The sequence below is a fragment of the Bubalus kerabau genome, chromosome 1, assembly GCF_029407905.1.
Source record: "Bubalus kerabau isolate K-KA32 ecotype Philippines breed swamp buffalo chromosome 1, PCC_UOA_SB_1v2, whole genome shotgun sequence".
Taxonomy (NCBI): Eukaryota; Metazoa; Chordata; class Mammalia; order Artiodactyla; family Bovidae; genus Bubalus; species Bubalus kerabau.
Genome location: NC_073624.1, coordinates 189871111 through 189897651, shown reverse-complemented (window position 1 = coordinate 189897651; position 26541 = coordinate 189871111). Strand labels below are relative to the sequence as shown.

The 26541-nt window shown below is 52.3% G+C and overlaps 2 protein-coding genes across 2 annotated transcripts; one reads left to right on the top strand and one right to left on the bottom strand.

The window, feature by feature from the left end:
• The first annotated feature begins 8197 nt into the window (after window positions 1-8197).
• Window positions 8198-11652, top strand: OAZ1 (ornithine decarboxylase antizyme 1). The gene is given in 6 exon segments (XM_055547636.1): window positions 8198-8422; window positions 9793-9850; window positions 9852-9938; window positions 10342-10514; window positions 10840-10925; window positions 11097-11652. Coding segments are annotated over 6 exon segments (684 nt in total). The 5' UTR covers window positions 8198-8276; the 3' UTR covers window positions 11231-11652.
• Window positions 11653-13937: 2285 nt separating this feature from the next.
• On the bottom strand, window positions 13938-19175 carry PEAK3 (PEAK family member 3). The gene is made up of 3 exons (XM_055566667.1): window positions 19094-19175; window positions 17669-18207; window positions 13938-14717 (listed from the first exon to the last, which is right to left on the bottom strand). The coding sequence occupies exons 1-3, from the start codon at window positions 19173-19175 to the stop codon at window positions 13938-13940; spliced, it is 1401 nt and encodes a 466-aa protein (XP_055422642.1).
• Window positions 19176-26541: the final 7366 nt, after the last annotated feature.

Here is a 26541-nt window from a genome sequence, read left to right as displayed (position 1 = left end):
TTTTAAATTATTTACTTATTTATATTGATTTTTTTTGTTTTTCTTGGCTGCACCTCTCAGCATGAGGGATCTTAGCTCCCCAGGCTAGGGATGGAACCCATGCCACCTACAATGGAAGCCAACAGTCTTAACTGCTGGACCACCAGGAAGTCCTGAGCCCCTCCTGCCTTACGCCATTTTGTTTCTGCACCAGACCCCAGTCTTCCTGACTAACATAAACAGCAGAAAGAAAATCTCCCCCAGGAGGAGACTTTCCAATCCCACATGCCAGCATTCGCATGCAGATCAAGGCAACAAGTGTTGCAAGACCTTTTTTTATGATAATACTTCCTATCAGTGAGGCTGTGGCAAAGCAGGCCTTGGCCTCTGCTGTTAGTGGGAGAATAAATTCTTACAGCATTTCTAGAAGGTCTTAGGTAATAGCTGTTTGTTGCCCTAGAAATGCCACTTCTAGGAAATGATCCTAAGAAAATTATCTAGAATGCCACAAATATGTATACACTGAGGACCAAGACATCCTTTGTGTAATCACCACAAAACTGGAAACTCCGAGCTTCCCTGGTGGTACAGGGGACAGGAATCTGCCTGACAATGCAGGGAGCATGGGCTCGATCCTGGTCCGAGACGATTCCATATGCCTTAGAGCAACTAAGCCCCTGTGCCACAACCACTGAGCCTGCCCTCCAGAGCCTGGGAGCCACAACTACTGAAACCCGTGTGCTCTAGAGCCCATACTCTGCAGCATGAGAAGCGTTGAAATGAGAAGACTGAGCACCGTAGCCCCTGCTCACCACAACCAGAGGAAGCCCAACACAGCAACAAAGACTCAGTGCAGCCAAAAGTAAATAAATAAATAACTGGAAATCCCAAGACAGATAAATAACAGGGAACTATTGTATAGCACAGGACTTCTCTGATGGCTCACATGGTAAAGAATCTGCCTGCAATATAGGAGACCCAGGTTCAATCCCTGGGTCCAGAAGATCCCCTGGAGAAGGGTATGGCTACCCACTTCAGTATTCTTGCCTGGAGAATCCCATGGACAGAGGAGCCTAGCGGGCTATAGTGCATGGAGTCACAAAGAGTCAGTCATGACTGAGTGACTTCTACTTCACCCTTCACTGTATAGCATAGGGAGCTATATTCAATATCCTGTAATAACCTGTATGGGAAAATAATCTGAAAAAGAATATATATAAGTATGTGCCTGTGTGTGTGTAAAACTGATTCACTTTGCTATACACTTGAAATTAACACAACATGGTAAATTAACTATACTTCAACTATATGTAATTATATTATATAAATGAGATAAAGAGTAGCCCAGAGTCTCAGATAAGCCTGCTCATCTCTGCCATCGCCCTCCAGTCCCTGGTGAGGGTGTTTTTATGGAGCTGGCATAATGCCAGGGGCATGTCAGGGTGCGTTGTGTTTTATCACCAGTGACAGACATGCGTGTGTGCGGATTTGTGGCCAAATCCGGCCTCTTCAGGCCAAGGCCTAGTTCTTGCCCAGGCCTGTGCGAGGTGTAGGGAAAAGTGGTTGTTTTTTGTTTACTTCCCTTTTTTGGCTGTTTGTTCAAGAGTCCAGAGGACTCTGAATGGTTCTGTGTGGAGCGTAAGCTCAGGAGAGAGGGCGGGGCTTGAAAAGGCCACTGAACGAGGAGAAAAGAGTTTAGCTTCCTTTCTGTTGACTTTTCAGCACGTGATGAAGAAAGTTTTCAAACGGAGGGAACTTTAGAGGGAAGGCCCTTACTGCCACTGTCCAGAGGCTATCTATACAAGTCGTATTTGCTGTGTTTGCTTTGTCCATTTACCCATCTTGTTGTTTAGTTGCTCGGTCGTGTCTGACTCTCTTCGATCGTATAGTCTGGGGCCTGCCAGGTTCCTCAATCTATGGGATTTCCCAGACAAGAATACCGGAGTGGGCTGCCTTTTCCTTCTCTGGGGTTGGGGGTGGGGGGGTGGGGGAGAGGCGATCTTCCTGACCCAGGGATCCAATGCCGGTCTCCTGCATTGCAGGCGGATTCTTTACCATAGAGCCACCAGGGAAGCCCCTTACCCATTTTACTTTTTAAATTTTTTGGCCACACCATGCAGCTTTTGGGATCTTAGTTCCCCAAGTGGTGGTTGACCGGTGCTAGTGAGTGTGGAATCCTAACCACTGGACTCACCATACTGATTCTAGTGGGACCCTGGGCATGGGCCCTCCGTCATCCATGTCTTCTCCTTTCTGTTCCTAGCAGCTCTGCTCTCACCACCTTCAGGAAGCCCTCACTGATGCCCCTCTTTTCCTCCCTGCAGTCCAAGGGCCTTCACCTCTCACAGACTCCCTACCCCCAGTGAGGCACCACCCCTCTGATTTCTTGCTTTTTCTTTTTTTATCCTTTTTAAAAATTGTTTTAATTTTATTTTGTTGAATTAGAGGACCCCAGAGGTCTACAGTCCATAGCATCGCAAAGTCAGACATGACTGAAGCGACTTAGCAGGCACACACACATAGTTGATTTACAATGTTGTGTTAATTTCCTCTCTACAGCAAATTGACTCAGTTATACTTATATGTACATTCTTTTTCATATTCTTCTTTTCCCACTGTATATATGTATTTATTTTTGGTTGTGCTGGGTCTTTGTTGCTGTGCAGGGCCTTTCTCTAGTTGTGGTGAGCGGAGGCTACTCTCTAGTTACTCGGTGCGTGACCTTCTCATTATGGTGGCTTCTCTTGTTGCTGAGCACGGGCTCTAGAGCACAGGCTCAGTAGTTGTGGTGCCCGGGCTTAGCTTTCCTCCACATGTGGGATCTTCCTGGACCAGGGATCAAACCCATGTCCCCTGCATTGGAAGGCGGATTCTTTACCACTGAGCCACCAGGGAAGCCCTCTTTTTTCATATTCTTTTCCATTATGGCTTATCATAGGACATTGAATATAGTTTCCTGTGCTATATAGTAGGACCCTGTTGTTTATATCCAATCTATGTATAATATATAGGGACTTCCCTGGTAGTTCAGTGGTTAAGAATTCACTTGGCAACATAGGAGATGTGGGTTTGATTGCTGCTCAGGGAACTAAAATCCCACATGCCTTGGGGCAACTAAGCCTGCTCACCACAAGCAGAGAGTCTGTGAGCCTTGAAGAAAGATCTTGCATGCCACAACTAAGACCGGATAAAGCCAAATAAATAAATAAATAATACATTAAGCTAATATGTAGCTTGCGTCTGCTAAACCTACATTGTCACTCCTTCCCTTCCCCTTCTGGGTGTCCCCAGATTACATGAAGAAAGGAGAAAGTGGCAGTGGGGGAAGACTGGATGAGTCGGGGGACTCCTGTGATTGTCATGCTGGTGACTGTCACTCCTGGCATCCAGTGGGTGGGGCCTGGGAGGCTGCTCCACGGCCCCCAGCCCCCAGGATGCCCCGAAAGTGGAGAGTGGTAATTCATTTCTCCCTCAAGAACTCCACCCTGGGACTTCCTTGGTGGTGCAGTGCCTAAGAATCCGCCTACTGATGCAGGGGACACAGATTCGGTCCCTGGTCCAGGAAGTTTCCACATGCTGAGGAGCAACTAAAGCCATGTATCACAACTCCTAAAGCCTGTGCTCTAGGACCCGTGCTCTGCAACAAGAGAACTCACCACAGTGAGAAGCCTGAGCACCACAACTAGGGAGTAGCCCCCGCTTGCTGCAACTAAAGAAAAGCCTGCATGCAGCAAGAAAGACCCAGCTCAGACAAAACTAAAGTGATAATAATCATAGAAAACCCAACCCTAACTGAGTTTCACGAGGGAGATGTGACAGCAAGCAAAGTTTCTGGTGCTGGAAGACTCTGGAGGAGAGTTTGGTCCTGTTCCGTGTTTACCATCTTAGTGGCAGGTGCCTTGGTGCCCCTGACGGGCACCCACGGTGATAGAACAGAGGTCTCATCTTGTACATCACTGCCACCTCCCCCACAGCAGGCTGAGGGAGCTGCCTCCAGAACCGGGGTACGCTCTCCCCACCAGGATGACAGGACACTGCTCACATCTCTGCCCGGAGTTGGGGGCTCTCTGACAGCCGGATCCCCCACGGCCACTTTCCCAGACACATCCCACCCTAACCCTAGAAGCACCCGTGTTTTCCTCCACCCCTGCTTTTCTCCAAGCTGCTACAGTTTTTCGCTTGTTTTTTACCAGCGTGTGTTCAGTCGCTCTGTCATGTCTGACTCTGTGACTCCATGGACTGTAGTTCATGAGGTTCCTCTATCTATGGGATTCTCCAGGCCAGAATACTAGAGTGGGCTGCCATTTTCTCCTCCAGGGAATCTTCCTGACCCAGGGATCGAAACTTCATCTCGAATCACCTGCATTGCAGGCGGATTCTTTTACCACTAGCACCACCTGGGAAACCCAAACAGGCTGTATTTTTGCCCCTTTCCATCCACAGTGATTCCAAATTAAAGCGTGCTTTGGCCTGCAAGGGCTTGGGGCCAGCCACTGAGGAAGGAACCTCCTGCCCCAAGTTTTGAGTCCAGAGGCTCCTGCTGGCTCCTTGTGGACTGCAGAGACCTGGATGACACCCCCTAGACCCTGGCCCGGCAGGTGAGAACTTCTTGGAGACACCTCCCTGACCAGGTTCTGTATGCTGGGGGCTCAGCTCGGAGCCTGGTCGCTGTCTGCCCTCAGTCATGGGGGGTAAACACAGCTCAACCCACTGACCAGCAGCTGGCCATGGGCAGTTCTGGATCCTGGCATTCTCAGCCCAGAATCGCTCATTTGTGTAACACACGAGAGAGTTGCCATGTGGCAAAGAGCCAGATTTGGAAACCCAGAGGCTCTTCTAGCCTCAAGAAATCAGAGCCTAGGGCTTCCCTGGTGGTCTAGTGGTTAAGAATCTGCCTGCCAATGCAGGGGACACCAGTTCAATCCCTGGTCTGGGAAGATCCCACATGGTGCAGGGCAACTAAGCCCATGAGCTGCAACAACTGAACCTGCATACCCTAGAGCTTGTCTTGGCAACAAGAGAAGCCACCATAAATGAGAAGCCTGAGCATGGCAACTAGAGAAAGCCCTTGGTAGCAATGAAGACCCAGTGCAGCCATAAATAAATAACATTTTTTTTTTAAAGAAAACAGTTTAAATAATGACATACTGGCCCCACAAATAGTGAGGACCCTTAAGCGTTTTTCTGGAACTCTCTTGCTTTTTCGATGTTGGCTTAAAACTCAACATTCAAGAAATAAAGATCATGACATCCGGTCCCATCACTTCATGGCATATAGATGGGGAAACAATGGAAAAGTGAGAGACTTTATTTTTGGGGGGCTCCCAAATCACTGCAGATGGTGACTATAGCCATGAAATCAAAAGATGCTTGATCCTTGGAAGAAAAGCTATGACCAACCTAGATAGCATATTAAAAAGAAGAGACATTACTTTGCCAACAAAGGTCCATCTAGTCAAGGCTATGGCTTTTCCAGTAGTATGGATGGATGTGAGAGTTGGACTGTGAAGAAGGCTGAGTGCCAAAGAATTGATGCTTTTGAACTGTGGTGTTGGAGAAGACTCTTGAGAGTCCCTTGGACTGCAAGGAGATCCAACCAGTCCATTCTGAAGAAGATCAGTCCTGGGTGTTCTTTGGAAGGAATGATGCTAAAGTTGAAACTCCAGTACTTTGGCCACCTCAAGCGAAGAGTTGACTCATTGGAAAAGACTGTGATGCTGGGAGGGATTGGGGGTAGGAGGAGAAGGGGATGACAGAGGATGAGATGGCTGGATGGCATCACTGACTAGATGGACGTGAGTGTGAGTGAACTCAGGGAGTTGGTGATGGACAGGGAGGCCTGCAGCTGCTGCTACTGCTGCTGCTAAATCGCTTCAGTCGTGTCTGACTCTGTGCGACCCCATAGACGGCAACCCACCAGGCTCTGCCATCCCTGGGATTCTCCAGGCAAGAACACTGGAGTGGGTTGCCATTTCCTTCTCCTGCTGCAATTCATGGAGTTGCAAAGAGTCGGACACAACTGAGCGACTGAACTGAAGTGGACTGCACGGAGATCAAACTAATCAATCCTAAAGGAAATCAACCTTGAATATTCATTGGAAGGACTGATGCTGAAGCTGAAGCTCCAATATTTTGGCCACCTGATACTAAGAACTGACTCACCGGAAAAGACCCTGATGCTGGGAAAGATTGAAGGCAGAAGGAGAAGACAACAACAGACAGGGAGATAGTTACACAACAGACAGGGAGATAGTTACATCGATGACTCAATCACTGACTCGATGGACATGAGTTTGAGCAAGCTCCAGGAGTTGGTTATGGACAGGGAAGTCTGGTGTGCTGCAGTCCGTGGGGTTGCAAAGAGTAGGGCATGACTGAGTGACTGAACTGAACTAAGATAGATGAGAGCAAACCCTGGAAATAAAAGAAACATTGAAAGCAATTAGAAAGTTAAGTACAAATTCATCTGCTTTTTGTCTGCACCATGCGACAATTCTAAACAATATCATCGATTAAATATTCTTCCCCTGAGAAATTTCTTCAGTTGACCTAACACTTGTTATTATTACAGTCTTTGTTGAGTTTTTCTTTTTTTTTAAAAAAAAAGATTTTAAAAGAATTTATTTATTTATTTTTGGCTGCACTAGGTCTTCATTGCTGCAAGCAGGCTTTTAAAAGATTAGGCAAGCCAGAGACTACTCTCTAGTTGAGGTGCACAGACTTCTCATTGTGGTGGCTTCTTTTGTTTCGGAGCACAGGCTCTAGGGTGCACAGGCTTCAGTAGTTTTGGAGTGTGGGCTCAGTAGTTGTAACACATGGGCTTAGTTGCCCTGTGGCATGTGGAATCTTTCCTGACCAGGGGTCAAACCCATGTCCTCTGCGTTGGCAGGTGAATTCTTAACCACTGGACCACCAGGGAAGTCCTAAGTAATTTTTGATGTGGACCACTTTTTAAAGTCTTTATTGAGTTTATCTTAACATTGCTTCTGTTCTTTGTGTTGGTTTTTTGGCCTTGAGGCACGTGGGCTCTTAGCTACAAGACCGGGGAATGGAACCTGTACCCTGTGCATTGGAAGGTGAAGCCTCAAGCACTGAACTGCCAGGGCAACTCCTCTGTTGAGTCTTAATAATTGTACATAGCGATGCTGAAAATTAGATGTTTGTATTACAAATGCTGTGTAAGTAAATAATAAATTCTTCATTCAACAGAAAAGGGAATTTGAAAACACATAGGGACTCAGCCACATGCTTTGGAGAGTAAATTTCTATCAGTTTTGTAATATTTCAAGGTCCCTTTGTGGAAAGTTTGTGTCTGTAACCCCAATGGACACAGTACTGTAGATTGGAAGTAAAAATGAGATAAAACTGAGAGGCAGGGATTGTAAAGACAAAGAAGAAAGTAGCTACTTCATTCCGTGTAACTCTTGGGAGACTTTATTTGTGCTTAAAACATAAAAACATGAAACAAAGTGGGGCCTGAAAGAAGAATATTTTTGCTTGGGGCAAAATTTAAATCATACATGAAATATCTCTGTGATTTTATCCTCAAGGAAAAGCATTTTTGCTGAAGCCCAGATGGTATATGAAATATTTTACTAAATTTGAATATTATCTTTACCATTTAAAGTTCTTTTTTAACTGTAAATTGTTTCACCATGTGACAGATCGGATCCAGAAAATCATTATTAAGATCGATAAATATCAGGTTACCAAAAATTATTCTTTCCTGTAAGGGGACGGGGCGCTAGGACGCCTCCTCCAAATATCCGTGGCCTTTGTCGCCCAGAGCCGGCTCCAGGAGAAGGGACCCTGACTAGGGCGACGTGAACCACGGTGGAGATGTGGCCCCCGTAAGATTCCGACCCCACCCCCACCTCCACCCCAAAAGCCAGCGCAGAGGTGTGCCGTGGTCGATAGGCCCGGCTGTGGTGGGGGCGGGGCGAAGTGCGCGCGCCGCGCGTTCCCGACGCCACGGCGGCCCCGCCCCCTCCGCGCGTCCGCAGAGCTTGGCAACGGAACGGGGCGGGACCCGAAGCATTCTTCCAATCCAAGGCGCCGCTCCAACGCGTGTACCTCGCCGCTTGCCAATCAGACGCCGAGAGGGGCGGGCACGCCTGGGTTTCCCGGTGGCTCCGCACCCTCGTGCGGCCGCGTTCCCGCGGCGTGGGGGCGTGGCCTGAGCGCGTTGTCTATAAAGGTGGGCGGCGACGGCGGCGCCATTTTGCGAACGGCGAGCAGCGGCGGCGGCGCGGAGAAGCGCAGCGGAGGTTTTGCTGGTTTCGGACCCCAGCGGCCGGATGGTGAAATCCTCCCTGCAGCGGATCCTCAACAGCCACTGCTTCGCCAGAGAGAAGGAAGGGGATAAACCCAGCGCCACCGTCCACGCCACCTGCACCATGCCGCTCCTTAGCCTGCACAGCCGCGGAGGCCGCAGCAGCGAGAGGTAAGCGCCCCGCCCCCGCCCGAAGCTTCCAGAAGCGGCGCCGCGCAGGCCCGCAGGGGGCAGGCCTCGGGGCGCCGCGGAAGTCCGGGGAGCGCGAGGTCCGCCCCTTTGTCGAGGCCACAGTCGTACCGGGGGCGGGGTGGGGGCGGGGCGGGCCAGAAGCGGGCGGAGGGGCCTCTGATTGGATTGAGGGGCTTCCAGGGTACCTGGTCGAATTGAGGTGTGGGGCGGGGGGAAACACGGCGGTTTCTGTTTGGATTGGGGGAAGCTTCCAGGGTCCCTGGTTGGGTTTGGGGGACACCAGAGTTCACGGCCCTTTTTAGAGGCGCGAGGGTCGGGTTTGCGGGGCGGCTAGGCTTGAGGGGCGAGGTCAGGCCCACGGATCCGGGGAATGTGGAGTTTGCGGGCGGACAAGCCCAGCGGAGTAGCCTTTCCCACGGGACGGCGGCCGCCCTGGCAATCTCTTTATAGCCCCGAGGACGCGCGGAGTCGGACAGCGCCACGTAGACGGCGCCCGGGGCCCTTATCAGGGTGAATGCCGGATTGCCCTTCCCCCGGAGGACTGCTGTGCCAGGAGTGGTCGTGGCTAGGGACGGGGGTCCAGGGGGGCCGCGCTCGGCGTGGAGCGCGAGCTCTTTGATGAAGGGGACCCCGGATGGGAGCCGAGGAAAATGGAGGCGACTTTGGGGCTTGTTTACGCTGCTCAGCAAATGGCTGCTGGCATTGCCGGCTGCGCGATTGTGAAAATCTCCCCCGGGGCCGAGGGCCCTTTGCCGAGATGACGCAACCGGAGGCCGCGGGGAGCGCGCGGGAGGGCGTCTCCGCGGGCCGGGCCTCGCAGCACCGGCGGGGGCACTGATCGGGCTCCACGTCTCCAGGCAAGTGAAGGGACCGCCGCAGGGACAGCTTCTGCGGACGGACAGGTCAGATCCCTAAGAAAAGCTTGCTGGAGCTTCAGGTCGGCTACAGACCGCACAGGGGGAAAGGGGAAGCTGGAGCGCTGGGCTTAGAAATGGGAAGTAGAACTTGACGCAGGATTGGGTGGGGCGGCACTTCGTGCCAGTCGTCAGATGGTTAAAGGGCAAAAGCGCCCCCGACCCCGGGAACAGGTGGGTCTTTAAGCAGCGTATCACCTGAGGCGTCTGGTTTGAGTGGCCACTTGTTTCTGTGATTGTTTAGCTGCCCCGCCGTCGGATGTTGATTTTTGCGCTCAGTGTGAACATCGCCCTTGGAAAAGGGAGGCAAGGTCCCTGGTGGACTTGGGCTCTGGAAGGCCTTGACCTTCAGTTTGGCCGTATTGGGACCCCAGGCCCTGTTGGCAAAGGCCGCGGGGTCTCCTTCCAGTGCTGCTCACCTGCTGTCTCCTCCAGTTCCAGGGTCTCCATCAACTGCTGTAGTAACCTGGGTCCAGGGCCTCGGTGGTGCTCCTGATGTCCCTCACCCACCCCTGAAGATCCCAGGTGGGCGAGGGAATAGTCAGAGGGATCACAATCTTTCAGCTAATTTATTTTACTCTGTAAGTATGCTCCTCCCTCTGGACTCCTGGGGACCTGAGCTGGGGGGAATGTGGTCAGACCCAGAGCGCCTGCCTCTCAGCAGACGGCAATCATTTGTGCACTTGTCATGTGCTGGGAGCTCTCTTCCTGGTTTTACCCAGTGCTCTGAGCTCAAGATAGAAGGAACAAAGGTGCGAGCCACTGCCCAGGCAGCTCCTGATAGCACCTTAGCCTGGGGCTCTCTGTGGTCTTGGGCAGAGCTGCTGCTGCTCAGAGGCCTCCATAGCCAACATCAGCACTGGGTGGTGGGGGTGTGTGAAAGGTCATTTTGGTGCTTTTCTGGGTTGTCAGGGTAGCCAAGGGAAAGATCCCCAACCTGTGAAGGTTGGTGTTATGGTTGAATGTGAATTTTTTCCCCTGCAGGATAATCGGCTGAATGTAACAGAGGAACTAACGTCTAATAACAAGACGAGGATTTTTAATGTCCAGTCCAGGCTCACAGAGGCCAAACATATTAACTGGAGAGCGGTGCTGAGCAACAGCTGCCTCTACGTCGAGATCCCGGGCGGCGCTCTGCCCGAGGGGAGCAAAGACAGGTGAGGGCCGGCCTGTGTGCGAGGAGGAGGGAGGCCTGAGCCAGGGGACGGACGGGTGGTTCATGTTCTGGGAACCAGTGGACCAGCAGTTAGCACCCAAGGGGTGAGGGGAGGGGGTGTTACTGCTGGCCTCAGGTAGATGGGGCCAGGGCCACCCCACGGCGTCTAGGAATGTCCCCTTGAGTGATCTGGCTCCAGTGTCAGCAGTGCTGGAGGTGACCCTGGATTAGACCTGGGAGAGATTGGTGTTCAGACAGATGTGGAAGAATCAGGCTGGGGCCCCGGTAGGGGTGTGGGCAGGCAGCTCCTGATGCTGGAACTTCAGCTTCGCAGTTCTTCTTGAGTTTGCTGAAGAGCAGCTCCATGTTGACCACGTCTTCATTTGCTTCCACAAGAACCGCGATGATCGAGGTAGGTTGACTGCCTTCCTCAGATTCTCCAGGGGTGAGAGGAGCGGGGAGGCCAGGCAAGGAGGGTGGAGCCCATGGAGTCCAGGACTCGGGCCTTGGTCTCCAGACCCTGGGCCCTGAGTGTGGACAGGAGTTCTGACTTAATTGTATCTCTTCTGTGTGTCTTCTGCAGCCGCCTTGCTCCGTACCTTCAGCTTTTTGGGCTTTGAGATTGTGAGACCGGGGCATCCCCTTGTCCCCAAGAGACCCGACGCTTGCTTCATGGCCTACACGTTTGAGAGAGAGTCCTCGGGTGAGGAGGAGTAGTGTGACGACCCTGGGGCCACTCAGGGGCCTCAATTGCAGTCCCTTGCGTGTGTGCTTTGCGCCGTGCCTGGTGCGGGTGGTGTGATCAACTGCGCTGACCAGCGTCAGCCTGCTCACCTGCTGGTTTGTCCGCATGTTGTAATTGTGCAAATAAACGCTCACTCCAAATTAGCCGTGTATTTCTTGAAGTTTAATAATTGTGTTTGTGATACTGAAGTATTTGCTTTAATTCTAAATAAAAGTTTATATTTTACTTTTTTATTGCTGGTTTAAGATGATTCAGATTATCCTTGTACTTTGAGGAGTTTCTTATTTGAAAGTCTTTTTGGAACAGTCTTAGTTCTCTTAACTTGGAAAGATAGGTATTAATCTACCATTCTATTGCTCTCAGAAATCCAAATAAAAGTGATTATCCCTCTTAAGACCTGTGTTGGCTCGATGGTGTTGATGGGCTCTGAGGCCAAGGGAATAGGGGCCTTGGGCTTGCCAGGGCCTGAGGGAGGTGCACAAGCAAGAGTCTTGAGCCAAGTAAGGGCCTGGTGTCACTCTGGCCACAGCCAGCTCAACCCAGAGCTCCAGCTGGGTACCTCCATACCTCATCTTCCTGCCACCCCTGGGCAGGTGGTAGCCCGCCCCACCCTGCCTGCCACTCCCCTTTCCCCAGAGCCCTTCCCTGGGGTGACTGAGGCAGGCTGGAGTGGCCTGGTTCCAGGCTGAAGCTGTTTACTGGGCCTTCAGAAGTGGAGCAGGGCAGGGCCTGAGTGGGGCTTTCCCAGGGGGGAAGGGGAAGGAAGGGGTGGGTGTTTGGCTGTGGGTATCCTCAGCCCTCATGGTGTCTTGCTGAGGAGGGAGCTCTGCTGGTGGGCCTTCTGGCCAGAGCAGAGGTGGGGTCTGAGGAAGTCAGAAGGCAAAGACCCCGCAGTGGGTGGGGGTGCTGTGCTTAGTTGCCCAGCTGTCATGGGGTACAACTGTGTGACCCCATGGGAGACCCTCTTCTAGACTCCTCTGTCCATAGGGATTCTCCAGGCAAGAATACTGGAGTGGGTTGCCATGCCCTTCTCCAAGGGGTCTTCCCTACCTAGGGGTTGAACCGAGGTCTCCCACATCGCGGGCAGATTCTTTACCATCTGAGCCACCAGGGAAGGGTGGAGGTAAGTGGGTGGCTGAAGGCCGAAGACAGCAGCCCTGCAGCGCCACCTGCTGGCTGCATCTGGGGTTGTGCCCTGCAGATTGACAAATAGGTTGCAAAGCAGGTATCTTAGAAGAGTTCAGAGGGCTTCAAGTATATCTGGGGGTTGGGTGGGGTATTCGGTTACCTGGTTGATGATGGAGTCAGCTTTCAAAGGTCTGAAGAGAGGACTGGACACACTCCAGTCTGTGGGCAGAGCACAGGCAGAGAAAGGGCTTTGGGGTTGGGGTGCTGGAGGATGTACAGGAGTCTGAAGCAGAGCATAGCGGGGAGATATATCAGCAGAAGGAATGATGGGTAAGGTCTGGAGGCCAGAAAGCACCTACATAGAGGGGTGATGTGGCAGGAGAGGGCCGGACAGCATGCGGAGCCTTCAGACAAACCCCTTGTGTTTTGAAGGCACCAGGGAGCCATGGGAGAGGTCTGAGCAGGAGAGGAACCAGGTCATACCTGGGGGTTAGAAAGTTACCCCCAGCATTGCCATGGCTGGTGAAGGGGTATAACGAGATCCCAGACAAGGGCATTGAGACCCCTCAGAGCTCCTGGATCTACTTTGCAGAGGTATAAATTGAAACTTCCTCCTCATTCTCTCCCTCAGGTCCCTGATGAGTCTGTAAACAACTTTGTTTATTCTATCATTCTATGCTATTAAACACACAGTGTGTGTTAAGTATGGGCAGGGCCTCAGAACTCAACCTGATGGGTGAGATGAACAGGTAACAAAGAGATGAATGAATAAATGCAGGTGGTTCCAAGTGCTTTGGTGGGAAGCAGGGCCAGGAGCTGGAGAGCGCCCAGGAGGGTCAACTTTATTTGCTTAAAAGAGGTGAGATTCAGCAAGTCCGGCAGTGGAAACAGCCAGTGCAAAGATTTGGTGGCTGGACAGAATTTAGTGTCACAGAGGGGGAGCAAGGAGGCCACAGTGGGTGGAGGGAGTAGGGGGGTGGGCATGGGAACCAGGGGAGCATGTGGGCAGGTGAGCTCAGGCCCTGCTGGGGTGGGCTGGCTGTCTCAGGTTCCAGGGACCTCTCTCCCCATGGAAGCCCCCAGCAGTTCTTGACAAGCTGTTGACAGTTCACACCACCATCCTCAGCACAAGGGCAGGCTCCAGGGCCTTTGGGAGGAGTGTCCACATTGCCACAGACACAGTGACCATCAGACCGTAGTACCACAAGGACACCTGGTTTCTACTGGAAGGCGGTGGGAGGAATTCCAATCACTGGGAGAGGCATGAACTGGCATTGATCGCACACCAGGATGGGCTGCTCTGAAAGCCTCTACGAGCACTGGCCATTAGGTCCCAGCCCTGGAAGGGGGGGCAACTGCATTCTTGGGGGTAGTAAGGGGGATTGGGCCTAATTTCCCAACTGCATTCTCTGCTGGTCTGTTGGTCCCTTCTGAAAGGGGGCATCCACCCTATGATGGATTCACCAGCCACCAGTTCCAGCCCTGGGAGGTTGAGGGGGGGGCCTGCCACTTGGAGGGGTCCTGGAACAGGTGTGTCACTCACGGGCAGGGTCAGTCCCACAGCAGACTGAGGGCAAGTTCCACTGAGGCCGCTGTGGCCTCCATCAGGTATTCACAGCAGAGCCAGTCCTCCAGACCGGGCACCTCCCCACCCACGGCCCGCTCAGCCAGGTGCAGGACCAGATTGGTTCGGCGCACCTGCAGCCAGGACCCCAGTGGGGCTCCGTGGCTGCGCAGCTCTGGTCCGGGCCCCCAGAGCAGCGCCTGCAGCGCGCCGCGTGTCCGGGCCGCTGAGGGCCGCACACGGGTCAGCTGGGCCGCCAGGCGCTCCAGGCCTGCGGCCACAGGTGTGGCCAAGGGCGCTCCCGGGCCAAGCAGCTCTCGGAACAGGCGGCCCAGCTGCCGCGCATGGATGCCGGGGGTGCCGGGAGGCCGCGGGCGAACGCGTCCAAAGTCTGCTAGCAGCAGGCGTGGGGGCCCGGTGGCCATGCAGCCCCGAGGCGCCACCAGCAGCATGTTCTCGGGCCGCAGCTCGGCCAGGGCCGCACCCCGTGCCTCCAGGCGCTCTAGGGCAGCGCTCAGCTGCAGCAGCAGCAGGGCCACAGTCTTCGTGAACTCCTCCGGAGGCCGAGCACCTGCCTCCACAAGCCACTGGGCCACAGTGAGCTCTGGCACCTCGGCCACCAGTGCCACGCAGCCGCTCCAGGGTGCCTCAGGCAGTGAACCCTCGGGCAACAGGCCACACAGCCCCTGGAGGTTGAAATGTGGGCGCAGAGAGACCTGTAGCTCCAGGCCCCAGGTGCGGGTCTCCTCAGCTCCTGGCTTGGGCACCTGTGGGACAGAGGGGGCCTTCAGAGCCTGACCACAGAGCCCCTCCACCCTGAAAACCAGCATAGCTTGCCCAGAGGCTCTACCTGTTCTGAAACCTTCCCACCCACCGCAACTCGCCCCACTATGGCTGATTACTCCAGAAGCAAGGTTCTTGTTAATTCAGATATTATTCGCCAACATGATTTAAGGAAAACTACACCTGGGAGGATGGTGCTATGGGTCTTCCCTGGTAGCTCAGATGGTAAAGAATCTGCCTGCAATGTGGGAGACCCAGGTTTGACACCTGGGTCGGGGAAGATTCCCTGCAGAATGGAATGGCTACCCACTCCAGTATTCTTGTCTGGAGAATCCCATGGACAGAGGAGCCTGGTGGGCCACAGTCCATGGGTTTTCAGAGTCAGACACGACTGAGTGACTAACACTAACAGTACACCAGGGAGGAGGTGTTTAACGGTTAAAGTTTCCAGCCTGCCAAAGGGTGTCCATCACTTGTACTTGCCACTTGGTAAGGAGGACGATGACAGCAAAGGTGCTGGAGCTGGGCTGTCAGTAGAAATACAGCTCAGGTCACAGTGTAATTCAAAATTTCCAGTAGTCACATTTTAAAAAGTGAAAAGAAACAGGTGAAAGTAACTTTCTTCTTCCTCTTCTTTTTAATATTCACTAGTTTAATTTTTTAGATTCTACATATAATTGAAAACATACAGGATTTGTCTTTTATTTCACTAAGTATACTACCCTCCTGTGGTGTTGGAGAAGACTCTTGAGAGTCCCTTGGACAGCAAGGAGATCAAACCAGTCAATCCTAAAGGAAATCAGTCCTGACTATTCACTGAAAGGACTGATGCTGATGCTGAAGCTCCAATACCTTGGCCACCTGATTCGAAGAACTGACTAATGAAAAAGACCCTGATGCTAGGAAAGATTAAAGGCAGGAGGAGAAGGAGACAACAGAGGATGAGACGGTTGGATGGCATCACTGACTCGGTGGACATGAGTGTGAGCAAGCTCCAGGAGTTGGTGATGAACAGGGAAGTCTGGCATGATGCAGTTCATGGATGGGGTCACAAAGAGTCAGACACAACTGAGCAACTGAACTGAACTGATAATACCCTCCAGGTTCATCTATGTTTCAAATGGCAAAATTACATTCTTTTTTATGGCAGATTAGTAGTAGTCCATGGTATATATATTCCACATCTTCTGTTGATGGACACTTAGGTTGCTTCCATGTCTTGGCTATTGTAAATAATGTTGCTGTGAACATTGGGGGCACATATATATTTTCTAATGAGTGTTTTTGTTTTTTTCTAGGTATATACTCAGGATTAGAGTTGTGGATTATATGCAGTTCTATTTTTAGTTTTCTGAGGAACTTCTAAACTGTTTTCCACAGTGGCCACATCATTTTCCATTCCCATCAACAGTGTACAGGATTCTCTTTTCTCCACATCCTTGCCAACATTTGTTATCTGTGGTCTTTTTGATGATGGTCATTCTGACAAGTGTGAGGTGATACCTCCTTATGGTTTTGCTTTACATTTCTCTGATTAGTGATGTTGAGCATCTTTTCATTTGCTTGTTGACCGTCTGTATGTCTTCTTTGGAAAAATGTCTCTTCAGGTCTTCTGCCTAATTTTTCATTAGCTTTTTTTTTTTAATGGAGTTGTATGAGCTTGAAAATAACTTTAATAATCTATTTTATTTAATCCAACATTCCCAGAATATTATCATTCAACAGGTCATCAATGAAAAAGATATTAATGAGATGTTTTTACACAATTGTTATTGATACTAAATCTTTGAGACCTGGTGTATATTTGGCACTCAGAGCACATCTCAGTCAGGACCAACCCCATTTCAAGTGCTCAGAAGTCACCCATGGCTAGCAGCTGCAGTACTGGTCAGCAAAGCTCCTTCTAGAAAGTAGGAGAACATCAACTCCAGAGATTACATTTGAATCACTTTGGGGCAGGGGTTAAAAAGCACAGGTGCTGAAGTAGGGCACTGGGAGTGTGTATTTTAAAAATAAAGTCCCTTGGGACTTCTCTGGTGGTCCAGTGGTTAGGACTCCAAGCTTCCAGTGCAGGAGGTTCGGGTTCAATTCCTGGTTGGGGAACTAAGATCCCCCATGCCATGTGGCATGGCCAAAAAAACCCCAAAACAACCAACACGACAACTCCCCAGGGGCCTCTAAGATGGAACCAGGATCAAGCTGTCAATGAAAGAACTCACAGCTAGCAACAACTTACTCCCTCCACACTCCCATCTGTAAAATGGGTTCAAATAGCACAATCTGTCAAATGGGTGAGGTTCCTCCAAAATGGTGACATATCTGACTCTTGGTGGTCACATTTATTTGACAGGAATCTTTTTTTTTTCTTGGTGGTGCATAAAACAGAAGCACCTTATAATAAAATATGGTAATGCTTGCATGAGGATTAGCTGAATGAAAGTGTTTAAACCTCCTTAGAACAGCACAGGACATGAAGGAAGAGTACTCAGTACATTTTGTTGAAGATGTTGATGATGGAAAGTGGTATCTATCAGCTGGCAGTGGGTTTCTAGCGTCAGAATTTACTGGGTAGTGAGTTCAAAGGCAGACTCCTGGGGACTTCCCAAGAGGTCCAGTGTTTAAGACTCCTAGCTTCTACTACAGGGGTTGCGGGTTCAATCCCTGGTTGGGGAACTAAGATCCCACATGTCCCGTGGTAGGAAAAAAAAAAAAAAAGAAAGCAGACTCCTGAGCCCCTGAGAGGCGTGGGGAGATTTTAACAAGACTCCCGGGTGACTCGAATGTAGGTGGCCCCACACCTTAGAAACGTGATTCCTAGGACTGACGGTGTTAGTTGCAAAATAAGCAATTAGGCCCGAGAAGAAATGGCCCTAGGTTATGCCTTGGAGGGGAAATTGGGGAAACCTCCGAGGGGCGGGGCGGGGGCGGGGCTCACCTTGGCAGCCAGCAGGTGCCACGCCTCCTCATGCACGCGCACCAGGCGGTAGTAGAGGGCGTCCCCGCTCTCCACACAGGGCGAGCTGTCCAGGAGGCGGAAGCCGTGCTCTGGCCGGCAGGGGCCTGGGCGGCCCCCCAGGAGCCGGGTGTGCAGCCGGGCGTGCACGGAGCGGAGACCCTCCAGCTGCCGGGCCTCTAGAGCTGCGTGCACGGCCTCCGGGTGGTGCAGATCGTGGAGGGAGAGGCCCAGTTCGGTGTCCAGCGAACTGAAGGACGGCTCTGCAGGCGGCTGGGCTGGCCCCGCCCTGTCGTCGCCTGCCTGGCTCTCATCCACACTGCGGGACCCCACAAGGGGCTTCCGAGGCGGCCCTGCTCGAGTGAGGCTGGGGCTGGCGGCTTTGTGGGTGGGCAGCGATTGGGTCCTGGTGAGGGTCTTCTTGGGCAGGGGTGGGGGCAGGGGCTGCGGGTCAGTTGCGCGGGGCTCAGATGTCCGTGGGCGGCAGGCCTTGGAGGGCATCAGGTGGGTGCGGACCTCACCTGGACGGGGCGAAGCAGTGGGGGAAGGGCGTGAGGACACGGGGAGTGGGTGCCCAGGACTCTACCTTCGGCCGTAATTCCTTCATCTCTAAAATGGAAAAAATGGGGACTTCTCTGGTGGTGCAGTGGTTAAGACTCCGTGTTGCTCCTGCAGGGGGCGCTGGTTCCATCCCTGAGCAGGGAAATAAGATTCCCACATGCAACGGAAGTGGGATGGGGGTAGCCAAAAAAAATTTTTTTTGACTGGAAAAAAATAGGGAGTTCCTAGGTGGTCCAGCGGTTAGGACTCAGCGCTTTCACTGCTGGGGCCGGGGTTCAATCCCTGGTCAGGGAACTGAGATCTCACAAAACCGCCCTGCACCGCCAAAAAAAAGAAAATACCAACGCTCAACTACCTTATGCCCTACGAGTTAAGGATGCCATCTCCAATTTGCAAATAAGGAAACAAAGCTTCAGAGGAGTGACCAGTCAGAGGCAGAGAAACATCCGGCCCCCACTTTCCTGTGTGGTTCTGGGCAGGTGACTGAGCCTCTCTGAGCTCCAGTTTCCTCATTTTTAGAAGCTGGCGATCCAGCTTTTTTTTTTTTTTTTTAAACAAAGAGTTCTATTAAAATAGTTAAAAAGCTGCTATAGGGGACTTCCCTGGTGGTCCAGTGGCTAAGACTCTGTGCTCCCAATGCAGGAGGCCCAGAACTAGCCAGGGAACTAGCTCCCGCATGTCGCAACTACAACCCAGCACAACCAAATAAATAAATATTTTTTAAAAGCTGCTATAATTGAGTTAAATGATTCCTTAAATGGTAATGAAAGACCCAACCTTCCTGTTCTGGCTGCCCTACCGGCCACCTGTCCCACCGCCCACCCAAGGCCCCTCCCAGGCTCTCACCAAGGTTGCTGTAGGTGTGCTGTGCTGAACAGGTGGGGGTGTTGGCCCCAGGCATCTTGGTGGGTGGCTCCAGGTTGCTCATGCTGCTGGGGGAAGGTCAGAGTGGATGGCATGTGTGTGAGGGCCCCCCTGCTGTGTGGCCCTTGGAGGGTTGCTTGACCTCTCTGGGTGAATGTCGCACATCAATCTTTCAGGGCTGCAGGAAGGACCTTGTACTCTTGTGATAGAGACAAAATGTCCAGCTGGGAGGGCAAGACATCTAGGGGGCAGGGGTAGCATCTGGGACACGGTGACAATACCCAGGGACCCGTACTTAGGCCTTGTCCGCAGAGCTCAGCCCCCTCAAGCCGTCGCCAACAGCAGCCTGACCTCTAGCCCTGCCCCACCTAGATTCTAGGTCACCCCAGCCTTGAAAAGCACCTGCTTCCGCCCAGCCCCCGCCTCAGCCCCCCTCCAGGAGTGCCCTACCTTCAGGACTGGCTTGACCTCGGAGCAGGAGGGCCCTTGAGGACCAACTCCCAATAGCTGCAGCTCCTGGCCTCCCGGACTGTCTGACCGGTCCCTGCAGTGAACCGGAAACGCCAGGGCAACTGTTAGACCACAGGCCTAGATGGGAGGGGGCCTTTCTGTAGTACTTCCCCATGAAGGCTGCTGGGCTCCAGGGCTGAAAGCTGATGGGAGGAGAAGGGAAGACGGGCCAAGGTCCCAAAGGTTACACGAGTTGGGCAGCCAAGAGGACCGAGCCCTGAGAGGTTGAGGGGAGTCGAGGCTTTTAAGACTCCCCCACCTTTGGGGAGGCAGGGAACCTCAGAAGTGAAGGTTCAAGGAGAAATTCAGCCAGATGACCTTTCCTCTGTGGTTTTCACTTCCTCCAAAGCCACTTCCCCTTCTGCAGGATCTGAGAAGCCCCCAGAATGCATGCCCCCACTCCCCACCCATCCCAGGACCTTGGCATGTACTGCTCCATTTGAGCCCCAGTTCTGTGATTTGCTCTGTGACTTTGGGCCAGTCACCACTCCTTCTGTGTTCCAGCAAATACAGAAAAATGGCTCCTGTTTGCTGTCTCCAGCCACATTAGTTGGATTTGTTTTTTTAATTTAATCAAGTCACTTTCCTTTCCCCCGCCACCTTAATGCATTGATTTAGAAAAAGACATTTGATAATAGAATTACCATACATGGAAAATCAAGAAATGGTGAAAATCCAGGGAAAACCAGACAGTGTGAAATTCTAGCTTAAGTACATGCTGTCTAAACTGTCTGGGGCCTGAGGCTTACCTTACCTACTCGGAGGCGTGAGTGGCATCTCTCTGAAACCCAGCCTCTTCCCCTCTGTAGAGGAAGAACCAAGAAGTCTCTGCGGTTGAGAAGATGCAAAGACATTTTTGTTTTGTAGTCTGAGCATCTTCCATGCTGAGTTTCTCCTGCCCCATCTCATTTCCCTTAGAGGGCTGGAGTCCACACAGGGTCACACAGCAGGTCCAGGATGGGCTGAGAGGTCTACAGGCCGTTACTGGGTGGCCCCTGGGTGTGGGGAAGGAGACAAATCCATCTCATGGAATCCCCCACATTTTGGGCCACACTGACCTGCTGACCTTCAGCATTTCCAGTGTGAGGGTCCATGACTTGATTCAATATTTTTTCTTTACTGGCACTCAGCTTCTGTAATTCACAGAATGGATGTTCTCTGTCTTTAATCCATGGGGCAGCCTGTGATTTGGATGGATTTCAGAATCATTCAGTGGGAGGACCGTGAGCTTGCGGAAGGGTCTGTGAATTATGCGGACAAGGATTCCACAAATCCCAGACTGTTTCAGGCGGACCAGAAGGGACCAAAGGTACTGAGGAAACGGACTCCTCACTGCCCAAACCCCTGCTGATGACCAGTTCTTATTCTTCCCTTCATAAGACCCTGGGGCGGGGGGAGGGGTAGTCACCCAGCCAGGCCATGGCTCCAATCCAGGATTAATTAGGGTGAGGCAAGCAAGACACTCACTTTAGGCACAGAATTTAAGGTGACGCCAACAAAACGAAACAGCCCAGTAATCAAGATAAATAACATTTTTGTTGTTGCTGTTCGTCACTAAGTCGGGTCTGACTCTTTGCAACCCCATGGACTGCAGCACGCCAGGCTTCCCTGTCCTTCACTATCTCCCTGATGTTGCTCAGATTCATGTCCATTGAGTTGGTGATGCCATCTAAACATCTCGTCCTGTCGCTCCCTTCTCCTCCTGCCTTCAATCTTTCCCAGGATCAGGATCTTTTCCAATGAGTCTGCTCTTCCCATCAGGTGGCCAAAGTATTGGAGCTTCGGCTTCAGCAGCAGTCCTTCCAATGAATATTCAGGGTTGATTTCCTTTAGGATTATCTGGTTTGATCTCTTTGTTGTCCAAGGGACTCTCAACAGTCTTTTCCAGCACCACAATTCAAAGGCATCAGTTCTTTGGTGCTCAGCCTTCTTTATGGTCCAACTCTCACATCCATACATGACTACTGGAAAAACCATAGCTTTGACTATAGGCACTTTTGTTGGCAGAGTGATGTCTTAAATAACATTGTAATATAATATTTAAAAAAAAACTTATTTGCAGACTGTGGCCCTTGGGCTGGTGGCTATTTTTGTAAATAAAGTTTTGTTGGAATGAGGGCCAGCGTTAGGGTGTGAGGAGTGAGGCAGGGTCATGCCAAGGCAGAGTGGATCTTTATTTAAAAGGATAGTATTCTGTCCGTTGTGGACTTGGGGCATGAATTGATTCCATTTGTTGATTATTGATCTTTTTAAAAAATTCGTTTTATTTTGAAATTTTACTTGGCTGTGTCAGGTCTTGGCTGCAGCACACGGGTCTTCATTGCTTAATGTCGGGTCTTTTCTTGTGGCTCATGGACTCTCTAGTTGTGATGTTCGTGTTCAGTAGTTTTGGCATTCAGGCTTAGCTGCCCTGTGGCATGTGGGATCTTAGTTCCCTGACCAGGGATGGAACGTGCATCCCCTGCATTGCAAGGTAGATTCTTAACCACTGAACCACCAGGGAGATCCCTAGACTATTGATCTTGATGACTGAGATCTGGGCATCCCCTTAAATTTTATGCTCAGGGTCACTCGCCTCACCCTGGGGTAGGGTAGGGGAAAGCTGGCAGAGGGGCCAGGGTGGAACAAACAGTGACACCCCTGGGGACTTCTCCACTCAGGACAGGCAGGGTTGGGGGGAACTAGTGTCTGGGACCCCCTCAAGAAGGCCCCCCCTTGGAGTGGGTGGGGGGCTTTGTGGTGAAGGAGAGCAGTCGCCTGCTAACATCTGTTTAGCACCCCAACATGCCCAACACCCCATCGAGCCCCAATGGACAGTCCTCCCCTTCAGCCTAGAAATGGGGAATGCCTGCCTCAGCTCACCCTCAAATGTGACCTCGGTGTGTGTGACCCCCACAGTGGCCCTGTCTGGCTACCCCAGCTCGGGGTCAGGCCCTCTGCAGATCCTAAAGCTGTTCTTCTATTTGAAGAGTATTTTTGGAGCACTGCAGGAGCTGAGGCCAAATTCCCTGCATCCCTGGCATTGCCCAGAACAGGGTTCTGGATGCCAGATGCTCCCGAATTTTCCATGACTTGGCATTTCTGAGAAAAATGCCTCAGTTTTGGTGGCAGGCAGGATTACAGTCCCCAAAGGCGTCCATCTCCAGGACCTGTGAACATGTTATGTGGCATGACAGGGGGAAATGAAGGTTTCAGATTAGAGGAGGATGGGAGTGACCCTGGATTCCTTGGGGGGTCCTTATAAGAGGGATGGGGAGGGTCAGAGGCAGAGAGAGACGGGAGATGCTGTGTTGCTGGCTGTGAGGATGGAAGACGAGGCTGTGAGCCAGGGATGCGGTGCCTCTAGAAGCTGGAAAAGGCAGGAGCCTCTGGCAGGAACCAACTCCAATCCATTTTAGACTTCTGAGCCCCAGAGCTGTTGAATGACGAATCTCGGTTGTTGTAAGCCATTAAGTTTTGTTACAGCGGCTGTAGGAAGCTCATACAGTTCCCTGCATGAAAGAGGACCACAATCCTCCAGTTTATGGATGTGCACACTGCACAGAGAGGGGGCGTGACTTCCCCCAGGGCACACAGCACTCAGGCCGCGGGCACACAGCACTCAGGCCGCAGACACCCATCTGAGGGGCCCCGCCTTGGGTTTCTGGCCACCAACTGGATGAGACCCCTTCTGCTGTCCTTGGACACCTGAGGAAGGAGTACCCCTCAGCTGCATCCCAAAGATAAGACAGGATTCAGGAAACCCTGGATCTTGTACCTGGTTTGAACCAGGGACTCAGGTGGCCCCTGTGGATGAGGAAACCGAGGCACAGGAGGAGGCAGTCTTTCACCTGCCTTTACTGCAGCATGATAGGGGAGATGAGGCCGCAAGGGAGGGTCCTACGGCCCAGCCTGCCCACTCCCACCTGACTTCTTGGAAATCAGGCTTGGAGGAGTTGCCCCAGAGTGCCCCCCACATCCCCTTTTCTGGTTCTGTCTCCTGCGGGGTAGGAAGGCAGTTTCTTCCCATGTTCAAATGAAGCACCTGAGGTCCTGGGACTGTTCTGTTGGTCCAGTGGCTAAGACTCTGCACTTCCAATGCAGGGGACCCAGGTTCAATCCCTGGTCAGGGAACCAGATCCCATATGCTGCAACTAAAGGTCTCACTTGCTGCAATGAAGATGGAAGATCCCGCGTGCTGCCACCAAGACCTGGTGCAGCCCAATAAATAAATATTTTAAAAAAAGAAAGAAACCGAGGCCCAGAGAGTGACCCTGGGGTGTGAGAGGCTGCCCTTGGCCATAGTTTCTGCTGGGTGCCCTCAGGCCACCTCCATACAGAAATATTAATGGCAGAGGCCTCCAGGGCCCAGCAGGGTTTGAGCCCTGACTTCAGCCTCTGCGTTCTGCTGTCCCCATCCATCAGGAGTGGGGGGGGGGGGCGGGGGGGTGGAGGAGGGTCTCTTCAGCCCCAGGGCAGGAAGCCACCAGCTCCAGAGTCACAATGGGGAGGGCATAAGTCTGCACCTCCTTTATTCCTTTCCTCCCAGCTGCTTGGCTCTTCCCCTGGATCCAGCTCAGGGCAGGAGTTTCCTTGGACAGCTTGGTCTCACTGGTCCCTCTCAGCACCCTACTTATTATCCCTGGCTGGAGACTCTGGGTAGGCTTGACCCTCCCTTTGCCCATCTGTAAAATGGGGTTATAATCTTCCCTCATAACTCAGTCAGTAAAGAATATGCCTGCAAGGCAGGAGACCCAGGTTTGATTCTTGGGTTGGGAAGATTCCTTGGAGAAGGAAATGGCAACCCACTCCAGTATTCTTGCCTGGAGAATCCCATGGACAGAGGAGCTTGGCAGGCTAGAGTCCATGGGGTTGCAAGAGTCAGCCACGACTTAGCTATTAAACCACCACCACCAAAATGGGGTCAGAGCAGTACCCAGCTCACAGGGGAGTGAACACAGGCAGCGCTGGAAACTGCACGAACACTCCTGAAGTGTGACCTCCAACCTCATCACATGGTTCATTCTCCACAAACGCCCTGTTACTCAGGGTCAGCTTTGGTGCTGAAGCTAGGCAGCTCCCCCAGGGACCCCAGAAACCCCTACTTCCTTTCCCTGCTCTTCCCATAAAAAGAAAGCTCCGAAGTTTGCTATTAAATTGGTTTCATCTTTATTGGATTCCAACCAAATACAGCAGGGTAAGGGTGGGAGGGGACAAGGGGTGTTGGTTCATGTTGGGGTGGGGGCAGGCAGAGGGGGGCTGGGAGATCCCGATAACACTGACGATCTATGAGTCCTAACACTGTCCTAACACTGTCGAGAACATACTCCCTCTCGTCATAATGATGCTAAAGGCACTTGGATGTCGTTTTTTGAGGGACCCTCAGGGTTGTCATGGCAACCAAGGTCAGGCGGATGCTAAGGGAAAAAAAAAAAACTAGTCCATTCTGTTCGACTCTGTATGGGGCTGCTGGACACCCCATTCGGCTCTCCCCACGTCCTGCCGTGAACGGGGTTGGAGTGGGGGTCCCCACCTGGACTGGCTGTGGTCAGTAGCCTGCCACTCTGTCCTGTTGGCCCACGAACACAATGTGGGGCAGGACCAGGGCCTCCTAATGTTTCTAGCCCAGGAAGAGTGGCCAGTGTCCATTCCCAAGTTCTGTCTGAATCCTTTGCTCAAAATTGCCAGGGTAGACACTTTTTTCCTCTGGCTTGTCTCAGAAAGACCTTGAGGAATCCAGAAAACAGGTCAATCATCAAGCTTGTCCATGGGCCTGGCCTCTATGTATGGAGCAATAGGTTTGGCCATCAGACTGATTTTATAGACGTGGACATCAATGGCCTTCAGTTGCCAAGCAAGATTACACAGCTGGGTGAAAACAGAGCCTTCTTACAAGGTCCGTGAGAATACTGTCTAACCTGGTCAGTAGCCAAGCTCCTCTCTGGCTGAGGTCTGGCCCCACAACACTTCCTGTGCCCCTTCCCCCCAACTGTTTGTCTGGCCGAGGTAGAAAGAGTGGGGGCAAGGACCAGGCTAGGGGAGGCAGGGTCATGTATGGCTCCTGTTTGGCATCTGAATGCTTATGCAAAACCTCAGCTCCTGCTGCACTTCTCCAGTGACAGGGAACTCACTACCTGTAGAGCAACAGGGCAATGACCTTGGGGCAATGACCTTCTTTCACCTGAGCGACAGTCTTCCTGTGACTCTCCACTCAATGGCCCTAGATCTGCCCCAGTGTTGCAGAGACAAAGGTGCCTCTGTCATCTCCTAATGTCCCAGATTTGGACTTCCTTGTGGCTTGAACCTCTGTCCCATCCTTGCTTGCTGTCACTGCCCCCACAGTGCACATGACAAGGACCCTCAGAACCATCCAGACACTTGTCTCCTTCCCAAGGTGAGCAGTGGTCAACAGGGAAGGGATGGTGCAGACTCAGGACTGAAGGTCACGCCATCTGGCCTGCTGGAAAGGGACACCCTGGAAGCAATGCTCCTGGACCAGGGGCCAGGACAGCTGTCCCTCCGGGGTGGTGAGGGCACAGGAAGCAAGCAGCAGCTGAGGGATGGTGGGAGGAACTGGAGGAATGGCTTCTCCTAGCTGGCAGCCCGTCTTGCGGGGCTGGCAGGTCCTGGTGGGAGGGAGTCTGGGTACAGGGACTTGGGCCAGCAGGTCAGGGGCCATCCTGTGTGCTGGACCCCTTCAGGGTGAGCCTGACCAGCAAGACCTTAGCTCAGCACCTGAGGTCTGCATCAAGTGGCCAGCTGAGAGGGAGCCAGGGGTCAGTGAACGTCTGGGTGTGAGCAGAAACGGGTCTCAGGTGTGAGCTGCCTGGCCGAGGTGGGGACTGGTCTCTACCAAGAGCCCAAAGCGCCTGTGGTGATCTCGGGGCACCTGCTTAGTGTCAGCTGGGTATGAGGGGTGTGTGTGTGTTCCCCTCTGGATC

Bases quoted from the DNA above. Each gene is read 5' to 3' on its own strand.
- PEAK3 (XM_055566667.1), bottom strand. From the start codon at position 19,175: ATGAGCAACCTGGAGCCACCCACCAAGATGCCTGGGGCCAACACCCCC. The intron at 18,208-19,093 runs GTGAGAGCCTGG...CGCCCCGTCCAG, and splicing joins GCACACCTACAGCAACCTTG to GTGAGGTCCGCACCCACCTG. The intron at 14,718-17,668 runs GTGAGCCCCGCC...TCTGTCCCACAG, and splicing joins GGCACCTGCTGGCTGCCAAG to GTGCCCAAGCCAGGAGCTGA.